The sequence below is a fragment of the Salvelinus fontinalis genome, chromosome 11 (assembly GCF_029448725.1).
Source record: "Salvelinus fontinalis isolate EN_2023a chromosome 11, ASM2944872v1, whole genome shotgun sequence".
Taxonomy (NCBI): domain Eukaryota; kingdom Metazoa; phylum Chordata; class Actinopteri; order Salmoniformes; family Salmonidae; genus Salvelinus; species Salvelinus fontinalis.
Window position 1 is genome coordinate 41,502,668 of NC_074675.1, and position 24,753 is coordinate 41,527,420.

The window sequence follows — 24,753 nt, forward strand, 5'->3', positions numbered from 1 at the left end:
TACCGCCACCTGCTACGCGGGAATAATATTGCACCAATCCCTACTCTTGACCCCACGACGATAGATGGCAGCACTTCGTATATCCAAAGTTGACACATACACAAATAAGAAAAAAACATTCACATGATCACGTAAACAAATATCACGTGTCTTTCTATTTCCAAAAGAGTACTTTCAACTTTTCTATGATCTTTCCTTGGTAGTTTTTCCCAGCCCGTCACAACATGGCTTTTCAAGCGCTCATAGTTTTTACTTTAACATGTCTGTGTGTCCCTTGTGACGGTAACAGAAAATTCATAAAAGTAGATACACCTTCTAATGATGTGCAGAAGGGAAAAGGCAAACTTGTCTTTCAGGAGCAATGGATTACGCAAAAACTGGACCACTTCAACGGTGCAGACAGTCGAGTGTGGAATCAAGTAAGTTCTGACATTTTATTATATTCTTATTCACACTGCAGTATATGGAGATATCAGTTACCTGTTAGTTTTTCTGTCTACTGTCTAGGCGTGATCAAGTCTGTTAGTTCATGCATAACACAACATACTGTTTATTACATTTCCAGAAATTCCTTGTAACTGAGACGCACTACAGAGCTGGAGGACCGGTGTTTTTGATGATCGGCGGAGAGGGTCCAATAAACGCCGGATGGATGGCCATGAACCCTGGGTCGGCCTGGCTTACTTATGCCAAGAAGCTCGGCGCCCTCTGCCTTATGGTAGAGCATCGTTTCTACGGCGACAGTCGTCCCACAGTGTATGTTTTTTAAATATACAGTATCAGTCAAAAGTTTGGACACCTACACATTCAAGGGTTTTTCTTTATGTTTGCTATTTTCTACATTGTAAAATAGAATAGTGAAGACATCAAAACTATGAAATAACACATATGGAATCATGTAGTAACCAAACAAGTGTTAAACAAATTAAAAATATATTTTAGATTCTTCGAAGTAGCCACCCTTTGCCTTGATGAAAGCTTTGCACACTTGGCATTCTCTCAACCAGCTTCACCTGGAATGCTTTCCAACAGTTCCCACATATGCTTATCACTTGTTAGCTGCTTTTCTTTCACTCTGTGGCCCAACTCATCCCAAACCAATTGGGTTGAGGTCGGGTGATTATGGAGGCCAGGCTATCTGATGCAGCACTCCATCACTCTCCTTCTTGGTTAAAGAGACCTTACACAGACTGGAGGTGTGTTGGGTCATTGTTCTGTTGAAAAACAAACCTGTTTTTGCTTTGTCATTATGGGGTATTGTGTCTAGATTGATGAGGGGGAAAAAACAGATGTGATGGCGTATCGCTGCAGAATGCTGTGGTAGCCATGCTGGTTAGGTGTGCCTTGAATTCTAAATAAATCATTGTCAGTGTCACCAGCAAAGCACCCCACACCATCACACCTCCTCCATGCTTCACGGTGGGTACCACACATGCGGAGATCATCCGTTCACCTACTCTGCATCACACAAAGAAACAGCGGTTGGAACCAAAAATCTCACATTTGGACTCATCAGACCGAAGGACAGATTTCCACCAGTCTAATGTCCATTGCTCATGTTTCTTGGCCCAAGCAAGTCTCTTCTTCTTATCGGTGTCCTTTAGTAGTGGTTTCTTTGCAGCAATTCGACCATGAAGGCCTGATTCACGCAGTCTCCTCTGAACAGTTGATGTTGAGATGTGTCTGTTACTTGAACTCTGTGAACCATTTATTTGGGCTGCAATTTCTGAGGCTGTTTGCTACAGAGGATAAGTTCATTATAGTTGAGGTAACTCTGGGTCTTCCTTTCCTGTGGCGGTCCTCATGAGAGACAGTTTCATCATAGCGCTTGATGGTTTTTGAACTGCACTTGAAGAAGTTCTTGAAATGTTCCGCATTGACTGACCTTCATGTCTTAAAGTAATGATGAACTGTTTTTTCTCTTTGCTTATTTGAGCTGTTCTTGCCATAATATGGACTTGGTCTTTTATCAAATAGGGCTATCTTCTGTATACCAGCCCTACCTTGTCACAACACAACTGATTGGCTCAAACACATTAAGAAGGAAAGAATTTCCACAAATTAACTTTTAAGAAGGCACACCTGTTAATTGAAATGTATTCCAGGTGACTACCTCATGAAGCTGGTTGAGAGAATGCCAAGTGTGGCTACTTTGAAGAATCTCAAATATAACATATTTGGATTTGTTTAAAATTTTTGGGTTACTACATGATTCCTTACGTGTTATTTCATAGTTTTGATGTCTTCAATATTATTCTACAATGTAGAAAATAGTAAAAATAAAGAAAAACCCTTGAATTAGTAGGTGTGTCCAAACTTTTGACTGGTGCTGTATATGGGATGGTTTTATGTATGTTTAGAATTATCTAGTCATTTTAAATGTGCTTGTATCACTATATTACGGTGGCTGTTCTTCATCAAATAACCTCTAGGTGACAGAGTTCCATTAAAAGGTGAGCCCCCCTGTCCAGCAGTGTCCTGTGCTCTCTCAATATGAATCTCATTTAACTGATGGATATCTGTCATTATTTGTATCTGGCTAGTTCAAAGAATCTAGTGGGATTGATTGACGTGTTGTTCATACAGAGTATAGAAATAGTCAACCAGGTGTTGAGTGAGGCTCTCAAACTGGCTTCCTCCTGACTTGATTAGCCCCTTGTCTGTCTTGTCCCTCACAGTGACCTGAGCACAGAGAACCTGCGGTTCCTCAGCAGTCAACAAGCTCTGGCCGACCTGGCTCACTTCCGCACTGTCATCGCTAAACAACGGGGCTTGACCAACAGCAAGTGGGTGGCATTCGGCGGGTCATACCCAGGTGCGCTGGCAGCCTGGTCCCGACTCAAGTACCCCCACCTGATTCATGCTGCTGTGGCAAGCAGCGCACCTCTCCACGCCACAGTCAACTTCTCAGGTAATAATAACACACAGTAATCCTCCTTTCTCTCAGTGATCTGTCAATTTTCTCTCAGGCTTGTCCAAGTCCCCATCTCTCTTCCTCTACATGACCAGTGTCACTCTGCCTGCAGGAGTTTCAGGGTGTTACAGAATACCTGGAGGAGGGTGTCTCAATCATTTTAACATTTGTCTGAAATAAACTTAAGCAAATCACTCAATAAACAGCAGAGGCATAACAAAAGGTTGAGCCTGGATTGGCCTGGACTTCAGAAGATCCCAATGTTCGGAATGTTTCACCTTGCTGAATATAGTCCCCAGGCAGATCCATTTTATGGAATAATGAACTGGAAATAGTCATGCACTGACTATGAGCCTGTCACTATCAGTGGAGGCTGCTGAGGGGAGGACGGCACATAGTAATTGCTAGAATGGAGGCAATGGAAACCATATGTTTGATAGCATTCCATTGACTCTATTCCAGCCATTATTATGAGCCGTCCTCCCCTCAGCAGCCTCCACTGGTCACTATGTATATTAGACTTGAGGATAATGGTCAGTGTTATACCCTGGAGGGCAGATAGAGGAATAGTGGTGGATGGGGAAGAGTGAAGGGTCCTCTCTAGGTTGTTGTCTTTGGCTTTCTCTTCTTTTCTCTCTTCTATTGTCTCACTGGTTTCTCGAGGAAGAGCTCTCCCTCGCCCTCCATTTGGTAAATCCGACCACAATTCTATCCTCCTGACAAGCAAAAATTAAAGCAGGAAGCACCAGTGACTTGGTCTATAAAAAAGTGGTCAGGTGAAGCAAATGCTAAACAACAGGACTGTTTTGCTATCACAGACTGGAATATGTTCCGGGATTCTTCCGATGGCATTGAGGAGTACACCACATCAGTCACTGGCTTTATTAATAAGTGCATCGAGGACGTCGTCTCCACAGTGACTGTACGTACATACCCCAACCATAAGCCATGGATTACAGGCAACATTCACACTGAGCTGAAGGGTAGAGCTGCCGCTTTCAAGGTGCGGGACTCTAACCCGGAAGCTTATAAAAAATCCTGCTATATCAAACAGGCAAAGCGTCAATACAGGGCTAAGATTGAATCGTACTACACCGGCTCCGACTCTCGTCTTATGTGGCAGGGATTGGGTAGGTAGCAACACATCTGCCACGCTGATCCTCAACACTGGAGCCCCTCAGGGGTGCATGCTCAGTCCCCTCCTGTACTCCTTGTTCACCCACGACTGCATGGACAGGCACGACTCCAACACCACCATTAAGTTTGCAGGCGACACAACAGTGTTGTGTCTTTGCTATCGTTAAATTGAAGACTTATAGTTTTTATCATAGATTCCTGTAATTAGGGATTACGCGATCACTTGAGTAATAACGTAATTAATTAACTATGAATTCGAGGGCACCAGGGAAAGTTATTAGATTACAAAGTTATAATTTCCCAATATAACCTTTCAGATATTTTCATATCTGATCAATAGTCTTCTAATTAATGATTTATTTACTCTACCTCACGTCAGTCTCATTCCAAACGTCGTAAATCGTTGATTATCTGCACGAACCCAGTCTTCACTATGAGTCATCCATACATCAATTGTCTTAAATCATTTATTTATTACTAACTAATTAATTCACAGAAATGCATAAACAAACAAACAAACAAGCTTAAAATAGTTACATGAAATGATGGGAGCAATATGCCCTAGTGGGCTGAACCGTCATGGCGGCTGTTAGACAAGGGGAAAATGGCGTTCGACTAAGAATTCACTACAGAGTCCATAATTATAACAATTGACATGCTAATCCTTACACATGAACGCTCACTCTTTCGGGGACAATTGCAATCAATATATATATAGTTACGCTCGGTGTGTGTGTGTCTTGATCGTTGGAGTGAAGTTAGTTTCTGTTGGAGTTCCTTCTGTCTCGGTGTTATTGTGGAGAGTTCAAAGTCACATTCGTTATAGAATGGATGTTTCGGCAGTTGTCTTTCTTCGCGTTCAATGATACCGAATTCCTAGCTGCAGACTAGTAGTCGATATCAAAGACTTGTTCTCATTCGTCTTAAGAGTTTAACCACGTGGTATGGTTAAAGATTCACCAATGGTACTTTAACCTTCGTTCTCCTCCTAATGGAGAAAAGCATGGTCTAAATGGTAATTTCTTAAAGTTGGCTTTTATTCAGATAGCAGAGAGGGGTGGTCCCATGGTCTCTGACCCAACTGGCTCAGGTGCGGTCCTTGGATTTAGTTCAAATACAACAGGGAGTTGTATTTTCCTTCATTAAACAGTTCAAAATCATATTACACAATTATACAAACAGTATCATACTCACTCATTCATTTTATACAACACACAGATGTAAACCTCATATCTGAGGTTATTATATAAACAGCGGTATGGTAATGTGGTCCCACAGTCTCACATGAGTTTCCCACGTGGTGACAAATGGACCGGTTCATAGCTGGACTGTCCACCGATCTTTCATACTTTTGCAGGAATATGAAATATGTTCGTACCCCAAGTTCTGTGAGGTGGAAGAGAATTCCTTTGTCCTGAAAGTTTACCCTCTCTCTTAATACTGTTTGTGGTGGGGGGATTCTTAGGAATTTACGACATCTCTCTGTGATCACCGCATGGGTTGTGGTGGAAAGGGAGAGGCAGGGCGAGAGGGATGGGGTTTGCAGTACCCAAGCAGGCAACATCATGACAACAGTGATAGGCCTGATCACAGACAACGACGAGACAGCCTATAGGGAGGAGGTCAGAGACCTGGCCGGGTGGTGCCAGAATAACAAGCTATCCCTCAACGTAACCAAGACTAAGGAGATGATTGTGGACTACAGGAAAAGGAGGACCAAGCACTCCCCCATTCTCATTGACGGGGCTGTAGTGGAGCAGGTTGAGAGCTTCAAGTTCCTTGGTGTCCACATCACCAACAAACTAGAATGGTCCAAACACACCAAGACAGTCGTGAAGAGGGCACGACAAAGCCTATTCCCGCTCAGATCCTCAAAAGGTTCTACAGCTGCACCATCGAGAGCATCCTGACTGGTTGCATCACTGCCTGGTACGGAAATTGCTCGGCCTCCGACCGCAAGGCACTACAGAGGGTAGTGCGTACGGCCCAGAGGAAGGCCCTAAAAATTGTCAAAGACCCCAGCCACCCCAGTCATAGACTGTTCTCTCTACTACCGCATGGCAAGTGGTACCGGAGTGCCAAGTCTAGGACAAACAGGCTTCTCAACAGTTTTTACCCCCAAGCCATAAGACTCCTGAACAGATAATCAAATGGCTAACTGGGCTACCTGCATTGTGTCCCGCCACCCGCCACCCACCAACCGCCAACTCCTCTTTTACGCTACTGCTACTCTCTGTTTATCATATATGCAGTCACTTTAACCATATCTACATGTACATACTACCTCAATCAGCCCGACTAACCGGTGCCTGTATATAGCCTCGCTACTGTTATTTTTCACTGTCTTTTTTACTGTTGTTTTTATTTCTTTACTTACCTATTGTTCACCTAATACCTTTTTTGCACTGTTGTTTAGAGCCTGTTTGTAAGCATTTCACTTAGGTCTACACCTGTTGTATTCGGCGCACGTGACAAATAAACTTTGATTTGATTTGACAAGGGTGTCACCAAGGCAACAGTGTCTTCGAATATGGACAACTATAACAACACACACTGACCCTTTTTGATGAGACAGGGAACATTTAGAGATCAACCAACACACACAAACACAGAAGCTGCACTGATGTCAGATACCGTCATATTTCTCCCAGTCCACGCAAGTTTCTATTTCCCAACAATGAGCAGGTCATTGTGGTTTAGTGAGTGTTTTTAACCATAAGTGCTTTCTCTTGTTCGTCTGAACAAGGCTTACTTTTTCCACTGTAAAGATCATCATTTTTAGAAAGTCATAAACATTGAAATAATATGGTTATTATTGTGGTAACCACACATGGAGCTAGCCTGTGTCCATACTGGGACGGAGACACTTCAACAATATGTTTGAAAACTCTTATAACTCTGAACACTGTACGATATTCTAAATAAAGTTCAGGTTATTTGAACAGTACTCCTACGCACTGTTTAAGTATGACTTTGGGAGGTACTTAGAGACTGGAGGCAGAAAGGGTTCTATAAATACAATCTACTCATTATATATTATGACTTGACTTACTGGCTCTGTGTTGGAACAGTCACCATGTCTTTATGTTGTCTCAAAATGTTATTTGCTCTGTTTAAATAGTGTTGGTTCATAGTGACTCGTGTTTGAACTGTGTGTTGTCTCTCTCTCTCTGCATTTTGCCCAGAATACCTGGAGGTGGTGTGGCGGGCCCTGGCAGCTGAGAACCCAGAGTGCCCCCTGCTGGTAAAGAAGGCTTTTGACACCCTGCAGGAGCGCGTCAAAGACCCTAACAACTACGACAACATCACCAAAGACTTCAAGTACTACACCTCTCCTTTTTCCTACCCTCCCTCCGTCTCTCACAATATAGCCCACTGTCCCGAACCGGATCAAAGCCCATAACAAAAAGGGAGACAACGTGGAGATATATTTAAAAATATATTTAATAACTAACCTAACCTATATACAATAAACAATGGTGTGAGTGGCTGCATGCATAGATGTGATAATGAAGGGTGCCAAAGCAAACAAACAAACCGGTCACAACCAAAATCTAACAGTGTGTCTGCATGGAGAGAGTCTCCTCAATGAATGAGGAAGAGGTGTATTTATCCCCGGGACACACCCGGGCCCACGTGTGTCCCATTTCGCTGACGACCCTCCCGGCTCCGCCCAAAGACATCCTATTAAGGAAAACAAGAGCAAAGAGAAAGAATTCGGCAGACAGAGTTTGAGGGTCGTTACACCACAAGCATATACGCTCCCTCAATTAGTTATTCTCATCTACTGGAATAGTTCCAGTAAGAAGAATCACTACATAGTAGAGAATGACAAGGAATACCACAGAACAGGTGTGTGGTGTGGCTGAGGACAAACAGGTGTGTTATTAAATTGGGGTCAAGTGGCAGGAAATTATCCAGTCACTCCAGCTCCTCTCCTAACTGTCCTGTCCTAAGTGTGTGTGTGTGTGTGTGTGTGTGTGTGTGTGTGTGTGTGTGTGTGTGTGTGTGTGTGTGTGTGTGTGTGTGTGTGTGTGTGTGTGTGTGTGTGTTGAGGGTGCTGGTGTGAGATGGGTCTGGTTGCAGCTCATCTCTCTTGGCCTTCAATGTCTGCACTGGCAGCTTGAGATATCGGAATGTCAGGCACGCACTGGAATCTGTTGGGATGCCATGGCATCCGATCCTGTCTCTATGGTAATGTCTACACTTCACACTTACATGCGACTTCTGTTATCAGAATATGAAGATCGCATTGAAAAGACTGGTCTAGACTCACAAAAGTCGCTTTGTGGTCTGATTGTGTTCAAATCTGGCTGACCACTTCAGGAGGTGGTCAGGGATGCATTGTGTGCGGATTTCTCAGTCTGGACGCAATCAGGCAACCGAAAGCGCATAGAGTGGGCAACATCATCAGCACTTCTCCCACAAGTCTCTAGAAAGCTTGTGTTTTGGGACCTAGAGGCACCTTTTCTTGCCTAGTTAAACAAAGGTTAAATAAACACACATATATATGTGTGTTTATTTAACCTTTGTTTAGCTAGGCAAGTCGTTGGAGGAAATACCTTCCTAGTATGTGAGCTGGCCTCATAAATGCTAGCCAGCTAGCTAATAAAGTCAGCAAAAAAAGAAATGTCCTCACTGTCAACTGCGTTTATTTTCAGCAAACTTCACGTGTAAATATGTGTATGAACATAACAAAATTCAACAACTGAGACATAAACTGAACAAGTTCCACAGACATGTGACTAACATAAATGGAATAATGTGTCCCTGAACAAAGGGGGGGGTCAAAATCAAAAGTAACAGTCAGTATCTGGTGTGGCCACCAGCTGCATTAAGTTCTGCAGTGCATCTCCTCATGGACTGCACCAGATTTGCCAGTTCTTGCTGTGAGATGTTACCCCACTCTTCCACCAAGGCACCTGCAAGTTCCAGGACATTTCTGGGGGGAATGGCCCTAGCCCTCACTCTCCGATCCAACAGGTCCCAGACGTGCTCAATGGGATTGAGATCCGGGCTCTTCCCTGGCCATGGCAGAACATTCCTGTCTTGCAGAAAATCAGGGACAGAACGAGTAGTATGGCTGGTGGCATTGTCATGTTGGAGGGTCATGTCAGGATGAGCCTGCAAGAAAGGTACCACATGAGGGAGGAGGATGTCTTTCCTGTAACGCACAGCGTTGAGATTGCCTGCAATGACAACAAGCTCAGTCCGATGATGCTGTGACACACCGCCCCAGACCATGACGAACCCTCCACCTCCAAATCGATCCCGCTCCAGAGTACAGGCCTCGGTGTAACGCTCATTCCTTTGACGATAAACGCGAATCCGACTATCACCCCTGGTGAGACAAAACCTCGACTTGTCAGTGAAGAGCACTTTTTGCCAGTCCTGTCTGGTCCAGCGGCGGTGGGTTTGTGCCCATAGGCGACATTGTTGCCGGTGATGTCTGGTGAGGACCTGCCTTACAACAGGCCTACAAGCCCTCAGTCCAGCCTCTCTCAGCCTATTGCGGACAGTCTGAGCACTGATGGAGGGATTGTGCGTTCCTGGTGTAACTCGGGCAGTTGTTGTTGCCATCCTGTATCTGTCCCGCAGGTGTGATGTTCGGATGTACCGATCCTGTGCAGGTGTTACACGTGGTCTGCCACTGCGAGGACGATCAGCTGTCCGTCCTGTCTCCCTATAGCGCGGTCTTAGGCGTCTCACAATACGGACATTGCATTTTATTGCCCTGGCCACACCTGCAGTCCTCATGCCTCCTTGCAGCATGCCTAAGGCATGTTCACGCAGATGTGCAGGGACCCTGGTCATCTTTCTTTTGGTGTTTTTCAGAGTCAGTAGAAAGGCCTCTTTTTAGTGTCCTCTAAGTTTTCATAACTGTGACCTTATTTTCCTACCGTCTGTAAGCTGTTAGTGTCTTAACGACCATTCCACAGGCGCATGTTCATGAACTGTTTATGGTTCATTGAACAAGCATGGGAAACAGTGTTTAAACCTTTTACAATGAAGATCTGAAGTTATTTGGATTTTTACGAATTATCTTTGAAAGACCGGGTCCTGAAAAAGGGCTGTTTCTTTTAGAATAATGTTTTTTTGGGGGCTATAGTTATGCTAACCCGTATGTAATCCCTTTAGCATTGCTTGCCAGCTTGCTGGCTAGCTAGCTATAGAGGCCATCAGCAGTAGCTAAATACTGTAGCTGCTAAATACTGTAGCTAGCCAGCAAGCAATGCTATTTTACCTATTCTACCGTTTTGTAGAATGCATACAGGAATATAGTGCGGGGAAATGGAATTCGGGCACACTGTGGACATTTAAATGTAGGTGTAGATGTATGACTGGTTCGAAATTCGATCAGAATACTAAAGCTGCAAGAACTGTCAAGTCTAGACACGGCAATAACCTCTCTGAAAGGCATTGGTGCTCCAGGCGGACAAAGGAATCACTCTCCACCTCTTCATTCAGTCCCTCTTATCCTTCTCTCTCTCTCTTAACCTTTCCCTCTTAACCTTTCCCTCTCCCGGTTAACCTCTCCCGGTTAGCCTTTCCCTCTCCCGGTTAACCTCTCCCTCTCCCTGTTAACCTCTCCCTCTCCCTGTTAACCTCTCCCTCTCCCTGTTAACCTCTCCCTCTCCCTGTTAACCTCTCCCTCTCCCTGTTAACCTCTCCCTCTCCCTGTTAACCTCTCCCTCTCCCGGTTAGCCTTTCCCTCTCCCTGTTAACCTCTCCCTCTCCCGGTTAACCTCTCCCTCTCCCTGTTAACCTCTCCCTCTCCCTGTTAACCTCTCCCTCTCCCTGTTAACCTCTCCCTAGCCGGTAACCTCTTAACCTTCATCGTATCATTTGTTGGTGTGTTTGTAGACTTGAAAGTGAAAGGCTTTTAGTCAAGTGTTTGTGTGGCTATGAGTTTGCATGTCTGCATGCCTTGGTCACATTGGTCTTTGGCTTAATGGGCAGTCTCTTATTACTGCATGTTCTGTGTGCTTGTTGCAGGTTGTCATAGTGACTGTATGGTCATTTTATATGGTGAACAGTGGGCTGAGACTGCTTTATTAGTCTGGCTACTGCTACTGATGTCAGACTGACACACATAGACCATGCATTTGTCTGGGCAGCCGCCTGACCACACTCTACAAGTGCGCACACACAAAAACACAAATGTACATGTAGGCCATGTCTCCGTCTGTCCAATTTTCTAACCACAAGATAGACAGTGTCAGCGTCAGAGAGACAGTGTCAGCGTCACAGTTCTGTCCTGAGGTCGCTCTGTCACGGGTCACTTCCAAAGTCAACATGTGACCTCAACTAGTGGGTGGGACTGTGCCTGTTGTGGGCGGTGACTAATGACAACACAATCAACAACCCTCTAGGGCTTTTGGATGACGGTAATTTGCTAGCCCAATGTTAGAAAAACACACATTACCTCACATTTTCTCCTCTGCTCCTGAGTCCTTAAATAGAATGAATAGAACAGTCGTCCCAATTCACGTCAATGATGGGTATAATGGGTGGACTGGCGGCCATTGGGGGAAGTAAAAGCAGGAAGTGTACTCATCAATATGTGCCGTGATTTGTTGTTACAACTTAACTGACATTACAAAAATGACATTCCATTGCCAAAGAAATTATTACATCACAATACCAGGCAGCCATTACGAGTAATCATGAGTTTACCAGTCAAATTGCCAGGGTTAGAGGTTCCAAGCCCGTTCTATTCATTCTATTTCTGGGTGTGTTTGTAAATTCAATCTGGAGTGCCAGAAGGCACTCAGAGTGCGCTCTGGCCGTTCGTAAATTCAGAGCGCTGTCAGATTGTCCTTTTGTAAATTCAGAGCGTTTCGCGCTCTGAATGTTCAGAGCACTCACTGGACACTCTGGCTGAGGAGTAGGGTTGATCTGAGCGTTCTTACCTCACAACGTCAGTCAAGCACCCAAGCTAACTGGCTAACTTTGGCTAGCTGGCTCAAATGAGAGAACACCTTTTTACTCGCCCTAGCAGAGCTGGTTAGGCTGTTTTCATGTTATCCAGAGCGTTTGTGACTAACTGTGATCGTGTCAACAATTTAATTACACTTTTTTTGCTGACGTTTACTGGCACCGGCCATATACAACGGGCGTTGAGCGTTCGCAAGTTCATCAGTTATTCTGCGCTCTGCACACTCAGGCGAGAGTGCTCTGAAATCGGAGTAGATAACCAGAGTATATTTACGAACGCACCCAATGTGTGCTGCTGCTGCAGAGAGGGGGTGTTGCCTATGCAACCGAAGACTCATTTGCTGCAATACCTTGCTTGTTTCAGAAAGGAGAAACAAAGTTTAATCACATTGTTAAGAGTCCATCTTACAGCAGAAACGGACTCAACCACACTAATGCCCAGCTGTCCCGTGTTCATTCAGCTGTTCATATTTATTTTATGTTATGACGGTTATTTTATTTTCATGCTGGTCTTCATCCATAAACGTCGGTTACACGGTAATTGTGCCAGCCCCACCCCACACTAACCCCTAGGCAGCCCCCCTCAACCCAATCACTGTCACCATGACGAACGACTTCATGATCCCCTGGTTATGGGTGTGAGGGACCCGTGTAATATCCTGGTTATATTAAACTGACAGGCTAGGTCGAAAAAAATACAGGCTAAAACAACATAATAAATCCATGCGGAGCGTTCAAAAATAAACACACTCATTGCACCAGCGCCATGGCTGATTCTACAGGATCAGCATTGAAAAGTTAACCAGTGTTCGGGAAATCAAGTAATAAATTGGCTTTAGAGAATTAGAAAAACGTTTAAATGAATAAAATGACAGTAAAACAGTGTATGCTATGTGTTTGCTGAGCAGTTAGTGTAAAATGAACACAATCGTATTAAATTTCAGCTTTGATGGCGAACTTCTGTACTGCTACCATTCACGCCGTCATTTTCACTCCGGCGCGGAGTCCAATGAATTTATTTTCGAACGCTTCTGTATGAAATTATTACGTTGTCTTAACCTGTTATCTTAAACCTAGCTGACGGGATGGGTCAAGTATTTCCTTCTGTCAGTCTGTTGCAACATATCACTTATATCAATGGAGTGCATTTGGTACCACCAAATTTGGACTCTTCTTACACTTTGAGGTAGTTTTATGTTTGTGTATGTATATCAGTGGAGGCTGGTGACTTAAAATTGAGGTGGATGGGAGACTCACAGTATAGGCGCGGAACGCACGGAGACCACAAAGTGCGTTTTAAAAATCATAGACAAATTATTTTAACCTAAAGCATTTAATAACGACATTTACAGTACAATATGATGGGGAATGGGAATGAGAGGGCTACTTACAGTGTTGGAAAGGGATCACAGCAGTGATCACAGCAGGTTATGAGGCATGAGTTGAGATGTTCAGAGGCTTGACCAGTGCTGGACAGGATTTTACTGGGAAGACAAAAAACAATAACACAACACACTACACAGTTAGACAAAAGAGCTAAGAATGAGTTAGTCCAAGCAAAGTGTAATAATGTGATTGTGTATGTGATTGACTCTACATACAGTAATGTGAGGAAATGGATAGGGGTACTCACAGTGCTTGGAAGGGAAACACTCAATGTGCCAGTGGATGTGTGGGCACATGAGAAGTCGTGGCTTCAGTTCATGTCAGGAGAATGTTGATGGTAGTGGAGTGGAGTGGTCATCACTGCTTAATCAGGGAACAGGAGGGGACTTGGCTGTAAATACAAATAGCAGATACATTCCATTACAGCTGCGCCATCGTAGGTTTGGACAACGAGTTTCTCTATGAACTTAAACTCAGACATCTCAAAAAAGTCAAACACAGACTGTGCATCTTGACCACTTGACACATCAAAGTAGCCCGAGAAAGGTTCCTGAATAAAGCCCTGATCATCCACATACCTGATGATAACTGACAACTGCAAGCAGACTGGTGGCACCATAGGTCCCAGAGCCTTGGGGCAATTTTTACCCCCAGGGGCCTGGAGTTTTTCCTTATATGTTAACTGAACTAGGAAAACTCTGGACCCTATAAGGTATGACAGTGATTAATCAGTTGTAGAAGGTTTTATATGGGCATGATGGGACCAGTTTTTCATAATCAAGTCACATGGTTATTAAAAAACTCCTGGCCCTGGGGGGGATGAAAACCCTGTCAAACTGCATCTACCTTATATTTGTTCATATGAATTATATTTAGACTAGATTAGAAGGGGGGTTTCCTCTACCCAGACACATAGACAACAACTGGAAGACAATAGAACTCACAGGGCTGAGCTTGCTTTATGCATGTTTGCATCCTGCAGGCCTATGCAACTGTAGGCTTTGTAAATAAATAAATATTGCATCTGCCATCACTATTATGTTGATTAATTCCAGATAATTTTGGATTTAAAAAAGTATAGGCAGTCTAGCCAGCCCAATTTTGAATATATTCTAAATTTGATCACATTCAAATTTTCTGCTGACACACAAATGGACTATAAATAAATAACGTTACCAATTAGTTTACCCTGACCAGATGGGCAGGGCGCATAGGATGTATGCAGCTGCTCTTATTAGTAGCCTACAGTTGATCAGACAGAAAAATCGTCTCGTTTTCATCCCATACAGCATGTCAGATCTCTAATGTTTCGGTGTAGCCTAGGCTGCTGCACCATTTACGTCATGAGTTTTTACTTGTCTGTCCGGAGTGACTTTGATATCTTTGTTAAATACATACCAGAGGACAGTGCAAACCCTACTTGAGCGCACGCGAAAAAATTAGCTGCATCAAGCTCTCTAATCTAAATGTTACTGGATGATGCGATGGAAGCTATCAACTCATTTGGAATTGTTTTCAACATCCCAGTTAAGATGTTCAGCATGTAAAGAAAACATCGTAACGTGCAATTACAGGCGGCTTGATGATAGGCTCCCTGTTAGCCAGCTAACGTAAACTCGTACATCGCCTTGGTCCGTACAATTGCCCTTATTTTAGCGCACACAAAAACGTAATACTTCCAGATCAACTGTAATATCAATACCATTTTAAAGCACAATTTCTCCCCTTTCCAACAGAATCAATTACATGACCTAAACACTGCCCGTTTCTGCATAATTCAAGCAGGTAATGAGCACCGTCAGGTCTTTTTAAAAATGGGGTGGGCAAGCAAAACTAATGCGTGACAGTGAGAAGGAGAGATGTCGTGTGGGAAAATGGCTTTTTTTCACTCGATCTGTCCAACTTATCACCTTATCGCCTCTATAATGTAAATAAAACACTATAAAGAGTTTATATAATGTGTGATTACATACCTATTTGAAGGTTTGTGTCGAATTTGAATCGGGTTTTTAGGGCGGTGCTAAAGTGATCTTAGAAGTAAACAGCGGCTTTGAGAATGATGATCGCATGCAATGATGAAGCAAAAAATGACTAGGTATCCCCCCTTACCCCGGTCACTGTCCATTTCTTGTTTTTAAAGGATGAGAGAAGTGATACACCTGGTGGAGAGAGATTGTAAGACAGAAATAGTTGCTTTATGCGTGCTGTACGTTACGACATGACACGCCACGATGTAACGGAGGGTCCGTTTTTTTAAACTTTTCTCCAATACTATAGAGCCATTACCATGTCGATCAACGCTTGAATAGAAACCTAGTTCACACCCCCGATTTTGAAGTCAACACAGTCGCTACAGTCCCATTAGTTTTCTTTGTAGCCTCGTTTGAATGTTGCGGTTGCGCACATTTGTACGGAATGGGGTGAGTGTACGTTACACATTTGACACCAGTTTGTATTGAATGCCCTCACCTTTTCATTCTTCTTCATATAACTGATCTCAGGCAGAGGTCGACCCTCCCTTTTAATTTGCACCTTTTCCGTGTACCCCAGAGAGTGAAAGGGGTTCTTCAACAAAAAGGCCACAACATTTTCGGCAGCGTTGGCCATTCTACCATTCGGGTTGAGAAAACAGCACACTCATGCTGGTAACGTTAGCTAGCTAGCTACTGAAGTTAGCAAGGCAAATGTAAATCAATTGCACTAACTGTACACAGAAATAACGTTCTAAACCCAATAAAACAATTTATAATATACCTCCTCCATCTCCTGTAATTAAAAAATAACGAATTTAAATTGAATAATGTCCCAAAAATGCTCAACTATAACTCTTCACTCTTAATCTCTATCCAACAATGTTACCAAACTTCTCAACACCTAGAATCCCCACAATGCTCTGTGGCACAATCCCAATACAACAATCTAGGTTCGTTCTCTGATCCTACATCTATGATTGGATGGACAACATGTCAGTTCATACTGCAAAAGCTTTGATTGGTTGGAGGACGTCCTCCGGAAGTGGTCATAATTACCATGTATGTCTATGGAAGGGGGTGAGGCCTACCCGCCTCCTAGGTTTTGTATTAAAGTCAATGTAGCTAGCTGTCCTTAGGCTACACCATGGTGCTAGCCCAGACAGTGCTGTTGAAGTTACTGTATACCTTCATTGCAAACAGTGTATTTTAATCAATTATTTGGTGACATATGAATATATTTAGTGTAGTTTTATCTAAAAAGGATACATTTTTAAATGTTATTTTTTAAATTGATCATGTTGTATATAGACTTTTCTACTGTATTATTGATTGTGTGTTTGTTTATTCCATGTGTAACTCTGTGTTGTTGTATGTGTCGAACTGCTTTGCTTTATCTTGGCCAGGTTGCAGTTGCAAATGAGAACTTGTTCTCAACTAGCCTACCTGGTTAAATAAAGGTGAAATATAAAATACAAAAATTCACTGAGGAGGATGGTCTTCCACTTCCTTCTCTGAGGAGCCTCCACTGATGTATATACTGTAAGCGTCAGGAGTACCTTGGGGCTCCTTTCCACTTGTACAAAAATTACTAGATAGAAAGGAGTGAGCTAATGTGAGTGTCAAATGGACTCTAAAACAGAACAATAGTGACCTAGTGTATAAGATGAGGTTGTTTGCGTGCCAGGCTTACTTATACAGAGGACTAGTTCCATGAATGTGTATACTCTATACTGTCATCAGCAGTGGCCCTCGGTCTCTGTAACACAGCTCACTCTCTCTCTCGCTCACTCTCACTCTTTCATTCTCTGTCTCTCAGTTTATGTTCAAAACTGCAGATCCAGTCAGAGAAGGACCGGGCATACATCCTAGATGCCCTGGCAGACAACATTATGAACACAGTCCAATACAACAATGACAATAGAGAATTTGAGGTAAGAGAGGTTTGTGGACAGTATGTCATTTCAGGGTATAAGGAGCCTGGTTGACCTAGGAGAGGAACCATTTTGAATCAGGATTAGGGTAGTTTAGGGCTGAAATGGGCAGTGGTGGAAAAAGTACCCAATTGTTTTACTTTAGTAAAAGTAAAGATACATTAATAGATAATGACTCAAGTAAAAGTGAAAGTCACCCAGTAAAATACTATTTGAGTAAAAGTCTAAAAGTATTTACTTTTAAATATACTTAAGTATTAAAAGTAAATGTAATTGCTAAAATATACGTATATAATAAGTATCAAAAGTAAAAGTATAAATCATTTAACATTTCTTATATTAATTAAACCAGACAGCCTCGTTTTCTTGTGTTTAAAATGTATGGATAGCCAGGGGAGCGCTCCAGCACTAAGATATCATTTAAAAATGAAGCATGTGCTTAGTGAGTCCGCCAGATCAGAGGCAGCAGGAATGACCAGGGGTGTTCTCTTGATAAGTGTATGAATTAGACCATTTTCCTGTCCTGCTAAACATTCAAAATTTTACTTTTGGGTGTCAGCGAAAATGTATGGAGTAAAAAGTGCACAGTGGTGTAAAGTACTTTAGTAAAAATACTTTAAAGTACTACTTAACTAGTTTTTTTGGGGTATCTGTACTTTACTTTACTATTTATATGTTTGACTACTTTTACTTCACTACATTCCTAAAGAAAATAATGTACTTTTTACTTTACAAAAATACGTTTTTCTACATTTTCCCTGACACCCAAAAGTACTCGTTACATTTTTCATACTTAGCAGGACAGAAATTGTCCAATTCACTCACTTATCAAGAGAACATCATTGGTCTATTGCCTACAGAAATTGTCCAATTCACTCACTTATCAAGAGAACATCATTGGTCTACTGCCTATGATCTGGCGGACTCACAAACACAAATGTTTCGTTTGTAAGTTATGTCTGAGTGTTGGAGTGTGCCTCTGGCGATCCATAAATTGAAACACAGGAAAATTATGCCGTCTGGTTTGCTTAATATAAGGGATTTGAAATGATTTACAGTTTTACTTTTGATACTTAAGTATATTTAAAACCAAATACTTTTAGACTTTTACTCAAGTAGTATTTTACTGGGTGACTTTCACTTTAACTTAAGTTGTTTTCTAAGTATGACAATTGAGTACTTTTTCCACCACTGAAAATACATCGGGGCGGCAGGTAGCCTAGTGTATAACAGTATAGCTTCCGTCCCTCTCCTCGCCCCTACCTGGGCTCGAACCAGGGACCCTCTGCACACATCAACAACAGCCACCCTCAAAGCATCGTTACCCATCGCGCCACAAAAGCCGCGGCCCTTGAAGAGCAAGGGGAACAACTACTTCAAGGTCTCAGAGCGAGTGACGTCACCGATTGAACCGCTATTAGCGCACGCCACCGCTAACTAGCTAGCCATTTCACAACGGTTACACTAGTAACAGAAAGGTTGTAAGATCAAATCCCCGAGCTGACAAGGTAAAACATCTGTCGTTCTGCCCCTGAACAAGGCAGTTAACCCACTGTTCCTAGGCCGTCATTGAAAATAAGAATTTGTTCTTAACTGACTTGCCTAGTTAAATAAAGGTTAAAAAAATATATACTTTTCTTAGGAATGTAGTAAAGTTAAAGTAGTCCAAATATAAATAGTAAAGTACAGATACATAAAAAAAAATATTTAAGTAGTGATTTAACTTTAGTACTTTACACCACTGGAAATGGGGTTGAGGAAGAAGGGACAGGTAGCTCAAAGCTGAAGCCCAAGGGAGGAAATAAAACCGCAATTCTTCCAAAGCGAGAGGCCCAGGTTTGTGGCCCAGAAAAGAGGCTCTCCTGGCGGTTCTCTGGGCTTTCATGCACCCCTATCTGAAACCGTGACCCCTCTCATAACCAAGTAGTGTCTGTCTTTACCTCAGGAAGCGAGGCCAGAGAGGGGGGTCTGAGCTTAGAGATCTGACCATTTTCCCAGGGGTCTTTTGTGGTCACCATGGCGATTCTCTCTGTGGCTTGTTGCCGGTGGAGATGTGAGTCCAATTACCAATAATGTGGAAAAAGGGCACAAAAGAGCCTTTGGATTCAGACAGGCTCCAGTTTCCTGGCCTCAGAGCAGAGAGCTGCTTTAAAAGGAGTGGTTTTGTATGAACTTCACAGAACAACACACTAATAAAGTGATTGGTTGGCTCCAGCACCCAGAGGGGTGGATAGGGGCTGGGGGTTCAGGTACCATTGAGGAATTTGTATAGGGAGTAAAGCAGATAACCAAAACGTCTAATACCCCTGCATGGTTGAGCAATGTGTGGCTCAGAAAATAGGAAGGAAATGATGTAATCTTATGAAACAATGTTTATAAGGTTATTATTTTTTCTTCCATGTATTAACTTAATATAGCAGAGATCTAAACATAGACATGTTTTCTTGTGATGGTCACAGGTGGGGTTAATTTATACAGCTCTGTGTCGAACCCAGTTGTAGTAAATATGTAACTAACTAAAGATCTCACGTGTACCATAGCTGCTTAGCATACTTAGTAGAAATGTATAGCTCTGTATGATACCAGTGAAGTACAGTACCAGTCAAAAGTTTGGGCACATTCATTTTCTACATTGTAGAATAATAGTGAAGACATCAACTATGAAATAACACATATGGAATCATGTAGTAATCAAAAAAGTGTTAAACCCTTTGCCTTGATGACAGCTTTTGATGTCTTCACTATTATTCTACATTGTAGAAAATAGTAAAAAAAAAATAAAAAAAAATGGAATGAGTGGGTGTGTCCAAACTTTTGACTGGTACTGTATATAGACAGCGGTAGTCAATGAGAATCTACAGACTTCCACCCACAGTTGTAGTGAGTAACCATGATGTTGTGTCATTGCAGCATGTGTTGGACACGAACTGCACCATTAAGACTGTGTGTGGTGTGATGTCCGATGCCTCTCTGGGAGACCCCTACTACCGCTTCGCTGCTTTTGTTCGCCTCAGAACCATTACCCACCTTCTTAAGCCCTGTTTTAAAGACCTCACCTACAACGCTAACCTTCAGGACCTCAGGAACACATCCTATAGCGGACCCCATGGTGGGGGAGGTGAGGGGGTAGAGTGGTAAAGGACCGCACTGCGGGGGAGGTGCGGGGGGAGAGGGGCAAAGGACCCTAAGCCTGGGGATGCGAGGGGCAAAGGATCCCATAGTTGGAGAGGGGTTGGAGTGGTGAGAGGGAAGGGGTAGAGCATCTCTCTGGAGATGTATGTCAATGTCCTCAATAAAACCAACTCTGTACAATGCCAAGGGACAGAAGAAGCCAAACCTGTTTTATCAGCAGTTAACACGCTGAGGAACACTGATGCCGTCACTCAATACTGGTCCAGGGGATCCTTGTCCATAAGGCTTTTATTTACATTGCTATTTGCACAATTATTTGCTTTGCTAAATTTGAATGGTGATCACCGTACACACCATTTCAATGGACTATCTCATGCTATATGTTTTGTGAAGAAAATGAAGAGTACAAGTGATGGCCTGGAGCTAGAGCAGGTTTGGCTCCTGTTGCCTCTGCAGCGTGTAAAGTGTGTTTTATACACTTTTAATAGTATTATTCGGCGTTAAAGAAAGATCCCTCCTTGTTATACTGCTTTACAGTGGGGTTGTGTGCGTACATGTGTTTGTTTGTCTGCGTGTGTGTGCATGCGTGCATTTGCTAAGACAGGCATTTTACATATATTCCTTTTAGTTTTACAGTGGATAGTGTTGTCTCTCTATATCCTCTGATCTAGAACTTTGGTTAGAGCCCTGTCATAGGTTGTGTTCGGTTAGTAATAATGTTCAACCAGTTTCCATGTTGTGCTCTGGCCTTTGGCTGTGGCCGTGGTTCCCAGGGATAGTTTCCTTGGCTGGGAGGGCTTATTGGTTTAGTGGGGATCACTGGGACAGGAAGTGGGCTTTTAAAGAGCCGCCCGGAGCTTCTGTAAACCACCCACTTTTCCCTTCTCTCTCCCTCTCTTCCTGGTAACTTTGCTCCCTCTCACTTTACTTTCTTTGTCTTTGCTCAAAGGCACAAAACAGTACATTGAACAGTAAATAGTTTTTCCCTCAAATTATTTTGGACAACTTAATCTGTCATTCAAGTCTTGTGGTATTACTATATAATTTAAGCAATAAAGTTGAAAGCTAACATTTGTTCTAGTGAGACACATATTTGCTCTAGTGAATCAGACAAGTTGAAGTCACCGGAGATGTACATACAAATTATTATTTTATAACTAAATATACTGGAACTGACAGTGTTGATTGGCCCCTACAATATGTACAGTGCCTTCTGAAAATATTCAGACCCCTTGACTTTTTCCACATTTTGTTACGTTACAGCCTTATTCTAAAATGGATCAAATAAATTCCTCAGCAATTTACACACAATACCCCATAATGACAAAGCGAAAACAGGTTTTTAGAAATTTTTTCAATAAAAAACAGAAGTAACTTATTTACAAGTATTCAGACCCTTTGCTATGAGACTCGAAATTGAGTTCAGGTGCATCCTGTTTCCATTGATCATCCTTGACATGTTTCTACCACTTCATTGGAGTCCACCTGTGGTAAATTAATTGATTGGACATGATTTGGAAAGGTACACACAATCTATATAAGGTCCCACAGTTGACAGTGCATGTCAGAGCAAAAACCAAGCCATGAGGTCGAAGGAATTGTCCATAGAGCTCCGAGACAGGATTGTGTCGAGGCACAGATCTGAGGAAGGGTACCAAAACATTTCTGTAGCATTGAAGGTCCCCAATAACACAGTGGCCTCCATCATTCTTAAATGGAAGAAGTTTGGAACCACCAAGACTCTCCCTAGAGCTGGCCACCCGGCCAAACTGAGCAATCAGGGGAGAAGGGCCTTGGTCAGGGAGGTGACCAAGAACCCGATGGTCACTCTAACAGAGCTCTAGAGTTCCTCTGTGGAGGTGGGAGAACCTTCCAGAAGGACAACCATCTCTGCAGCACTCCACCAATCAGGCCTTTATGGTAGAGCTGCCAGACGAAAGCCACTCCTCAATAAAAGACACATGACAGCCCGCTTGGAGTTCGCCAAAAGGCACCTAAAGACTCTCCGACCATGAGAAACAAGATTATCTGGTCTAATGAAACCAATATTTAACTATTTGGCCTGAATGCTAAGTGTCACGTCTGGAGGAAACCTGGCACCGCCCCTACCGTGAAGCATGGTGGTGGCAGCATCATGCCGTGGGATGTTTTCCACCGGCAGGGACTGGGAGACTAGTCAGGATCGAGGCAAAGATGAACGAAGCAAACTACAGAGAGATCCTTGATGAAAACCTGCTCAGGACCTCAGACTGGGGCGACGGTTCTCCTTCCAACAGGACAACAACCCTAAGCACACAGCCAAGACCACACAGGAGTGGCTACAGGACAAGTCTCTGAATGTCCCAGCCAGAGCCCGGACTTGAACCCGATCTAACATCTCTGGAGAGACCTGAAAATAGCTGTGCAGCGATGCTCCCCATCCAACCTGACAGAGATTGAGAGGATCTGCAGAGAAGAATGGGAGAAACTCCCCAAATACAGGTGTGCCAAGCTTGTAGCGTCATACCCAATAAGACGTGAAGCTGTAATTGCTGCCAAAGGTGCTTCAACAAAGTACTGAGTAAGGATCTGAATACTTGTGTAAATTTAATATATATATTTTTTTTAAATAAATTAGCAGTGTCTAAACTGTTTTTGCTTTGCCGTTATGGGGTATTGTGTGTGTGTGTGTAGATTGATGAGGAAAAATAACAATTTGATCAATTTGAGAATAAGGCTGTAACCTAACAAAACGTGGAAACATTCAAGGGGTCTGAATACTTTCCATAGGCAGTGTGTGTATGTATGTATCTCTGTGTATCCAGGGAGACAGTGGACATACCAGACCTGCACTGAGTTTGGTTACTTCCAGACCACTGATTCTCCTAACCAGCCCTTCGGTGGCTTTGGCCTCCAGTGAGTACTTATTTAATGCTGACAAGTATTCTCCTCCAGGTGTGTGTGTACTAGTGAAGGAATGTCTCTCTGTGGAATAACTGGATCAATGGGCGCCTCTCCTCTCTTTCCATCCCTTCCCTCTCTGGCAGGTACCATGTGGAACAGTGTCAGGACAATTTCAACATCAGCGCTAAGACACTCTATGCTGGAATAGACCAGACCAATGAGAACTACGGCAGCTACAACATCCGTGCCACGAGAATAGTTTTCCCCAACGGTTCCATCGACCCCTGGCATGCCCTGGGCATCACCTCTAGCATCTCAGATGACCTCCCTGCCATCTTCATAAAGGGTGAGGGCTCAACGTTGGTCCGTTCTATCCTTCAACTGATGTCTATGGTGTCTTGTGACTACATGTAGGTCCTTTCAGCATCTGACAAATGCTTTGTACATGAAGAGATCAAGAGAGCAGCTGTGTCATGTCACTGTATAACAGCAATCTCTATCTCTCTCTCTCATATATATATATCACTCACTCTGATCCAGGAACAGCCCACTGTGCCAACATGTACCCTGCCAGAGCTGAGGATCTTCCCCAGCTGACCCTGGCTCGGGAACACGTCTTCCAGCTCCTACAGAAGTGGCTGAAGGAGAAGTGAGAGACAGCCACGGTGGTCAATCAGGCTGAAGGAGAAGGATTTATGTTTGTTTGGAGAAAGAAAATGACCACAGTTGTACAATAGTGACTGTGCTATAAGAATGTAAGGACTATTGATTATATCAATGTAATGTTGTCTCCTTGTACATGACAAATAAAACTTTTAAGAGATTAATCAGATTTGATTTACACTATCCTCTTCCAGTAAATTCTTTCAAAATAAAGTGTATTTCCCAATATTACTGAATAGTTTTTTCCCAGACAGTCGGTGCACTTCACAATGTCTGGCTGTCTACCCTTGTGAAATATCGGCAGGAAAATGCATAAATGATGCTCTCTCTATTGGCACTATGACAGTATGAGAACCATGATTATGTCCTACAAAAATGCCAGAAGATGACGTGTCAAACACAAACAACATTCTGGAAATACAGTCACTCCACAGCAGAGGGGCTGTGTTACAGTATATCTTTCAGTTCATATTTGCCCTGGTCAAGAATATATGGGGAGATTTTGTCCTTAAGAGCTTGAGATTCAGTGATACTGCAAAATCCCTCTCCAGGACATGATCCTAACACAGCTGTATTCTCTCTCTCTCCAATCTTTCTCTCTCGCCACAGTGTTTCTTTTCACAATCCCCTTTCTATATCCCAGCAGGGCCACTACTCCCCCAGTCCCCTGGATTCAACCCACAGCAACACAGGGGGTGGGGTGTGAACTCTGAAACATCTGGGGCCTCATAAACTGCATATGTACAAAATGTACGTGGACAAGTTTTATTTTTAGAATCTAAAATAATTACATAGC

At 43.1% G+C, this 24,753-nt stretch overlaps 1 protein-coding gene and 1 long non-coding RNA gene across 2 annotated transcripts; one reads left to right on the plus strand and one right to left on the minus strand.

Annotated features, from left to right (window-relative positions):
• Nucleotides 1-127: 127 nt before the first annotated feature.
• On the plus strand, nucleotides 128-24,137 carry prss16 (serine protease 16). The gene is made up of 9 exons (XM_055939261.1): nucleotides 128-419; nucleotides 566-756; nucleotides 2,679-2,911; nucleotides 7,237-7,372; nucleotides 17,165-17,279; nucleotides 20,190-20,397; nucleotides 23,216-23,306; nucleotides 23,438-23,640; nucleotides 23,835-24,137. Exons 1-9 carry the CDS (start codon nucleotides 225-227, stop codon nucleotides 23,945-23,947), a joined length of 1,485 nt encoding a protein of 494 aa, XP_055795236.1. The 5' UTR covers nucleotides 128-224; the 3' UTR covers nucleotides 23,948-24,137.
• On the minus strand, nucleotides 7,484-13,847 carry LOC129866105 (uncharacterized). Its single transcript, XR_008761465.1, has 3 exons — nucleotides 13,623-13,847; nucleotides 13,381-13,473; nucleotides 7,484-7,735 (listed from the first exon to the last, which is right to left on the minus strand). It is a non-coding gene; the product is annotated as an uncharacterized LOC129866105 (long non-coding RNA).
• Nucleotides 24,138-24,753: the final 616 nt, after the last annotated feature.

Coding starts and splice junctions, on each gene's coding strand:
- prss16 (XM_055939261.1), top strand. CDS start 225: ATGGCTTTTCAAGCGCTCATAGTTTTTACTTTAACATGTCTGTGTGTC. Junction 420..565: donor ACAGTCGAGTGTGGAATCAA/GTAAGTTCTGAC, acceptor TTACATTTCCAG/AAATTCCTTGTAACTGAGAC. Junction 20,398..23,215: donor CGGACCCCATGGTGGGGGAG/GTGAGGGGGTAG, acceptor CTGTGTATCCAG/GGAGACAGTGGACATACCAG.